General features: G+C 41.9%; 1 protein-coding gene across 2 annotated transcripts in view; it reads right to left on the reverse strand.

Annotated features, from left to right (window-relative positions):
* LOC125027027 (zinc finger protein 48-like) overlaps positions 1-5,335 on the reverse strand; it is a 37,978-nt gene extending 32,643 nt beyond the window's left edge. Inside the window, exon 1 of one of the 2 annotated variants that reach the window (XM_047615659.1) lies at positions 5,234-5,335. Coding sequence is in view for 1 of the 2 variants with exons in the window: in XM_047615658.1 (XP_047471614.1) it covers positions 4,654-4,694 (41 nt within the window). In the remaining variant the exon portion in view is untranslated. Of the gene's footprint in view, positions 1-4,653; positions 5,078-5,233 lie in introns of those variants that run through there. The other variant, XM_047615658.1, reaches the window with a different exon arrangement.
* Positions 5,336-7,191: the final 1,856 nt, after the last annotated feature.

A 7,191-nucleotide genomic window follows, 5' to 3' on the forward strand; every position in this document is an offset into this window, starting at 1 on the left:
CATTCCGCGGGGCAGTGAGGGGGTTCTTATATCAGGGTCAGAGTATGGCAGGTCCCAGCCTTGAGATATAATAATACAAAAAACTGCCAACTTCCCCAAGGCAGACACACCTTGTCATGCATTAAGGGGCCCTTAATGCGCACTTTGTGACATACGATGCCCCTCTTTTGTGTGGATTGCGTATGGATGAATGAGTGATGATAGTGGGAGTCAACGGGATAGTCCTCACGCCCCGTGGTGACGGATGACGACGGCGAGGGGTACGAGAAAGGCGGGATGGGGGGAGGGGGACAGTCGGTGGGTAAAGACAGGGTAACTGGCAACCTGGGCGGTATCCTTGAGCATCCATACCAACTTCCTCCTGTGCTTTGTTCGGCAAGGACACTCCCCGACGCTCGCACGATGGCCCTCTACCAACATACCGCGCTAGATACCGAGAAAGCTTCACGCCAACCCCCTCCCCCCCTCGCGCCTCCCTCCCCACCCAATCCGAACCATCGACGACTCCCTTGCGCACTCTCCTCCAACACGCGTGCGTGCACGTGCTCATGACCGCGCACGTAAACAAACTTGCACGTGTATGAGCAGGCCAAACAGTAAAATAAAATAGGCCATACTATTTTCTAACTTGAGTATACATCAAGATTACACAACAAAAGCACGCTCTAAAACCAAAAGTAGATCAGGATGATAAAAGAGGTACTTTTAACAGGGACACAGCAATCATATTAAGATTATATATATATATATATATATATATATATATATATATATATATATATATATATATAATAATATAATATATTATATATAATATGTATATAATATAATATATATAATATATATATATAAATACATATACAATTTAAAGTACATACACTACACACTCACATACTGCTTCGCTGTGTCGGTAATTTGTGTATATATTAATATACAGACAACCTTAGGCTATGTATACGTGTATACTATGTATATGTATGCGTGTGCGTGTGCGTGTGTGTGTGTGTGTGTGTGTGTGTGTGTGTGTGTGTGTGTGTGTGTGTGTGTGCGTGTGCATGTGTGTGTGTGTGTGTGCGTGTGCATGTGTGTGTGTGCGTGTGCATGTGTGTGTGTGTGCGTGTGCATGTGTGTGTGTGTGCGTGTGCATGTGTGTGTGTGCGTGTGCATGTGTGTGTGTGTGCGTGTGCATGTATGTGTGTGTGCGTGTGCATGTATGTGTGTGTGCGTGTGCATGTATGTGTGTGTGTGTGTGCATGTATGTGTGTGTGCGTGTCCATGTACATGTGCGTGTGCGTGTGCGTGTGCGTGTGCGTGTGCGTGTGCGTGTGCGTGTGTATGTGTGTGTGTGTGCATGTGCGTGTGTGCATGTGTATGCGTGTGCGTGTGCATATGTATGTGTGTGTGTGCGTGTCTGTGCGCGTACGTGCGTGCTTATCCATATGGACACATGATATCTACTAGACAAATAAATAAGCAGACAAGCTGCCAACATATTCCGCAGGAAAGCAGGAAAGCGAGAGTACGAACGAACGAGGCGGCGGTCGAAGGGAGGGGAGAGTGAGCAACAAAAGAGGAGAAAGGCGGAGACGAACATGGAGGCTTGGCTAAACAGAAAAAGGAGCCCTGTCGAAAACCGTTTTAATTGTGGAGAAGAGGGAAGAGTGGCGGAAAAAAACCACGGATCGGCGGACCTAAAAACGGCACGTGATTGAAGTTCAGACGAAATTAATAATGGTGATGATGATGCTAATGATAATATTAGTAATAACAAGAACAATAGCAATAACAATAATACTAAAAATGATGAGAGAGCGGGGGAGGAGAAGGAAGAAGGAAGGACAGAGGAAATAAGAGAAAGAATGAGGTAAAGGGAAATCGAACTAGAAGAGACAAAATGCTTCACTTTTGATGACTTTCTTTTGATAACATGACTAAATAAAGACGAATCACTGGCTGATATGATGTGCTGCTGGGGATGTGAGTTCGTTTGCAGAAGAGAGTACTTGTGACGGAGTGAGTGCAAGGCTGTAAGACTATGGTTTCTAAAAGAGAAAGAGAAAGAGAGAGAGAAAGAGAAAGGGAGTTACGGAGAGAGAAAGAGAAAGGGAGTTACAATGAGAGAGAAAGAGAAAGGGAGTTGCGGAGAGAGAAAGAGAAAGGGAGTAAGAATGAATGAGAGAGAGAGAGAGAGAGAGAGAGAGAGAGAGAGAGAGAGAGAGAGAGAGAGAGAGAGAGAGAGAGAGAGAGAGAGAGAGAGAGGGGTAGAAAAATGAATAAGAGAAGAAAGGGGAATTGAGAAAAAGAGAGAGGGTGAGAGAGGCACCAGCCGAGTGAGGAGGAGGAGGAGGAGGAGGAGATAGTGGGAGAGTAGAGCATGGAGGTAAGGTGGGGGTCTGGGGAGAAGGGAGAAGGGAGAGGGGAGAGTGGAAAGAGGACGGTGCGGGAGGGAGAGGTGGGAGAGAGAGAGAGCTGAAGGAACAAAGGACGATCCAGCGGTGGCTTGGAAGGCCCCTTCGCTAAGAGAGGTCTGGATTTATTTTTCTTTATACCAGCTCTCTTTATACAGACGGGTGGAATGTCTGCGTTTTATCTATTAAACCATACGTGACACATTTCTAGGGGACAGAAAACGAGGGAAAGTAAGAGACAGTGGAGTGGAAAGGAGAAGAGAGAGAGCAGGAAATAAGAAACGCACTGAAGAAAATGGGAAATGAAGACATATAAAAATAAAGTGACAAGCATTTAGATAGATAGAGAGACAGATAGATAAATAGATAGACAATGATAGAATGTACTAGTGTAGAAACGATGAAAGTGACGGTGTGTATAGCCAACAAAAGTGAAAGGTAAATAAAATATACACACAAATAAAAAAAAAAAATAAAAAAACGAAAGGGAAAAATGAAGGATCAAGAGAAAGAACACGACAAAAGAAAGCGAATGAGAACCGTCATAAAAGAAGAAACCCGAGGATTTCTCAACATGGTGAATGGAAGAGCGGAAATGGGGGCTGGAAAGAAATGGTGAATGATGATGAATGGTGAATAGCGGAGTGAGAGGGGTGGGGTGGGGGGGGGGCAGAAGAAAGTGAGAAGAAACGATGGGAGGAAAACGGTGAAAGGCTAAGGGAAATGGAATAGGCCTACTTTATGGAAGTGGTATAATATGAAAAAGAGCTCACTTTTATATAATCTAAAATACAGAGAGAGAGAGAGAGAAAGAAAGAAAGAGAGAGAGAGAGAGAGAGAGAGAGAGAGAGAGAGAGAGAGAGAGAGAGAGAGAGAGAGAGAGAGAGAGGGTGAGAGAGAGAGAGAGAGAGAGAGAGAGAGAGAGAGAGAGAGAGAGAGAGAGAGAGAGAGAGAGAGAGAGAGAGAGAGAGAGAGAGAGGGTGAGAGAGAGAGAGAGAGAGAGAGAGAGAGAGAGAGAGAGAGAGAGAGAGAGAGAGAGAGAGAGAGAGAGAGAGAGAGAGAGAGAGAGAGAGAGAGAGAATTGAAATACAGAATTGGTGTTATGATAAGGGAACCAAGATACATGTTGGCCCTAACTTTTTGAAAGAAATAGACTGAATGAAGTGTGGGGAGGAAACGCGGTTGTATTGTTGAAATAGTGCGTTATTGGCGAGAAATGGAGCGTTGCAATGTGAAAATATTGCATAACGAGAGAGAAATGGGGAGATGAAAAACACTTGGTGTAGAGGAGGGAATAGCCCATTATGGAACTGTTTGCTGCCGTGAAAGATACTGTCACGTCAAAAACATAAAAGAAGAAGATGATAAATCCTTTAAGAGTAATTATTGATGTATTCTGTGTATATTTGCGAGACTATGTATAACACCTCGTCTTAGTTTAAAGACTGAGAAGAGGCAATTATTGGACTTCTGAAATACTTTGCACAAGAGCGAAATCATGTACTTTACTAAACTGACAAATTCATATTTTATACGTGGCATGTAAGTTTGAAAGAAAGAATTTTCACACTGAACACTGCACATTTGTCAAAACTAAAATTACAAATGATAACTGGTTCAAACACGTACGTTGATGGGAACCTTGAGTAATATGTGATTGATACGCGATGAGATACAAAAAATGTTATGTGGAAATACTGTAGATGGTGTATGTAGATATAATATATTACGTTTTCTATGATCGAGCAAAAAAAAAAAAATTTGTTTCCATACCTTGTGCATCGAAATCAAAGTTATAAATCTGAGTGAAAAAATGAATATAAAAAAATTAAATGACTATAGAGAGAAAACTCAAACAAAAGCACGATTTACAAGAATTAAAAAAAAAAAAAAAAAAAGTGCGCGTACCTATCCCGTGTTTACTCTCGTGTGCTTGAACATGTGCGTGAACTCGTGCTTGCGTTTGTACCCATCCGTACCGATATATCAAAGTGAAAAATGTAGTACTAGGTGAACGCACACACTCTATTTTTTCAACGCTGTTAATGAAAAATCACTTGCACTTGTAACGAAAATGAAAAATTGTGGAAGTACTTAAGCGTGATGTCTGGTCTCATTTTGGCTTAAAATAATAACATAACAGATAAACAACACAGTTATGCAGTATGGTTAAATAACCATTGAAACTGCATACTGATAAAACAAAGTCTCTACAAATGCACTTGTAATATATTTTAATACATACCTATTGTAATAAAATAGAGGCATGTCGACACTCTGAACCATTCTAACTTTGCGTGGTCTACGAGCCGCACGCAATACTTCTCATTCGTTTATGTTTCACACAATTATTTCACGGTCTTGGAACAGTGTATCACCATGGTCTTGTCACTATCACATCCACAACACTTTTTCAATTGTCACTTAGAAGCACTGTCGTTCTGTTCCCGATTCCTTGACGAGAAAAACGCGATTAAATCCACAATAATTCGTTCACCAAAACAAATATTGCGAAGCAGCCAGCACAGTCACCTGGGACGGAGAGATAGACCTGAGTAAAGCTAGTCCTGTGTTGCTTTGAGTCCTGCACATGTACGAGACAGCACCACAGCGCACCTCCACCACAGTTCCACACCACAGATCCACTACAACTGTAAGTGTGTTAACACTAGCCCAGCCACACTGCCAGCGAAAGTCTACCTCACAAGCGGATGGCCTTGGCGTAGCTTTCCCACCCTCTAACTTTTACTTTCTCTTCGTATGGACGTAGCACTGCATGCACAGGGGTTCTATACATATTAAACTACAATATGGAATACACTTACCTTATAAAACTACTGTACAAAAGCAGAAAATTGGTATATGATAAAGCTTCTGTGTTTACAACGCCATGTCTGCGATCGTATAAAACACAACAATCGTCAGCCAATCGCCAACCACGGAGGGAGGAGCCTGTGCGCGATGCCTTATGTCGCCAGTCGTATTTCACTTCATTCATTTGTTACTGAGGTACAATCATTAAAATATGTTGTGATTGATAAATTCATAGGCTCTAAATGTTACTTGAAACTGAGATGATCTGTTGTACCGTGTGACATGCCGAAAATGATGTTCAGATTGGAGCTAGGAGAGTAAGGAAGAGTTTGGATGGGTGTGATAAGTTTATCACGAAATCCACAATTGGACTCTTTATCCCAGGCTTCAATGGACCTTATTTGAATAATAATTGGTAATAAATCCCATAGCATCGTGTGAATATTTATGACACCATGTATCCCTCTGCATAAACAGGAAAATCAGCATGCGTTTCCCACTTAGCATTAGTGAACATTCTGCTCTGATTACAGCCAATGTTTGTGGACTTTGCATGTGTCGAGGCAGCTGTTTGCAACCTGGCGGGAGCAGCCGTAGTTACCTCACGTAATATCGATCTACCTTTCCTGCGTATGTTAGATCCATCCGCCTGGCATTGTTCACTGCGGACATGGTCAACAGCTGCGCCTCCTGACTCATGGCATCAGTGCGGCCAAAGCCTTTTCATATGATTACTCAACCAGAGCGCATTATTTCGTGTTTTATCGATCACTGGCACCTTTGGCCATGAACAGTTGTTATGTCTTGTCTTTTTGATAACCTCTGTACGTTTAGGTGTATATTGAAAAAAACAATCTTTAGAATATTATGATGGATGCAAAAACTCGCAATTTTGGTGTTTTATTTTTTTAGTCAGTTATCATTACCAGTAGCATCAAGCGTTATCAGGTGCATGTACATATACCTTTATATTTTTTATAATGTTCAAAACAAGGAAATATACACCATCAAACATTAAAATGACCACTTCGTATAAAATTATGAAAGTTCCGCTCGGCTCCCCTCTCCTCCTCCTCCCTTCTTTCACTTTTATCTTCCGTTTCCACTCCCGCTTCCCCTCCTCTCTCCTCCTCTCCTTCTCTTCCCCCTTCACTCTTGTACCCAAAGCCCATATTTCTCGTTGTTTACCGAGCCTCTCCTTCTTTACTTTCACTTCTCACCCTCCCTCTCACTTTCCCTCTACCTTCACTACTCCCTCGCCTAGCCTCTCTCTCTCTCCCTTCACCCTCCTCCACTGTTTTCCCTTTCACTCTTTATGCCGCCTTTTTAACATTTCCTTCTCTGGCATCTTTCGCACTACCTTTTTTGTTTTTCTTTTACTTTAGTTATTACGTCACTGACATTATCTTTTGATATTTTCTGCATCGTCCTTTCCACTTTTTTCTTTTCATTTCAGCTTTCGTTCCCTTTCCACGGCATCATATATTCTCCATCCCTTGTAAATGCTTTCACAGCTCTGCATTAAAATATCCCCTCTCTCCACAATTCAAATATCGAAATCCCCTCCATAATTCACATAAATTCCTCCTATTACCATCATTATCGCCAAACTTCCCTAAAAATATAATCATTATAAAAAAACATCAATAAAGTTCCCCAAACCTCCAGCGAAGTTCCCTGACTAGCCATCAATACATAACTAACGAAAATCCCTAATTATTCCCCACTAATATGCAAGCCCTTCCTTATGATCTGCACTTCACATCACCTCCAACACGGTCAGCGTTACAAACATATGGAAAACGAAAGTACACGGTGAATGTTGCACCACCGGAAGAACTGTACCTAAATTCACCGTCGCAGAGAGAGAGGGAAGTATTGTCTTGTTTATGTCTCTTCGTGTGTTTGTATGCATCTTTGTGCTGTATGACTGTATATTTATTCGTGATTGGTACAATTTATGGATGAG

The sequence above is a fragment of the Penaeus chinensis genome, chromosome 7, assembly GCF_019202785.1.
Source record: "Penaeus chinensis breed Huanghai No. 1 chromosome 7, ASM1920278v2, whole genome shotgun sequence".
NCBI classification, from domain to species: Eukaryota; Metazoa; Arthropoda; class Malacostraca; order Decapoda; family Penaeidae; genus Penaeus; species Penaeus chinensis.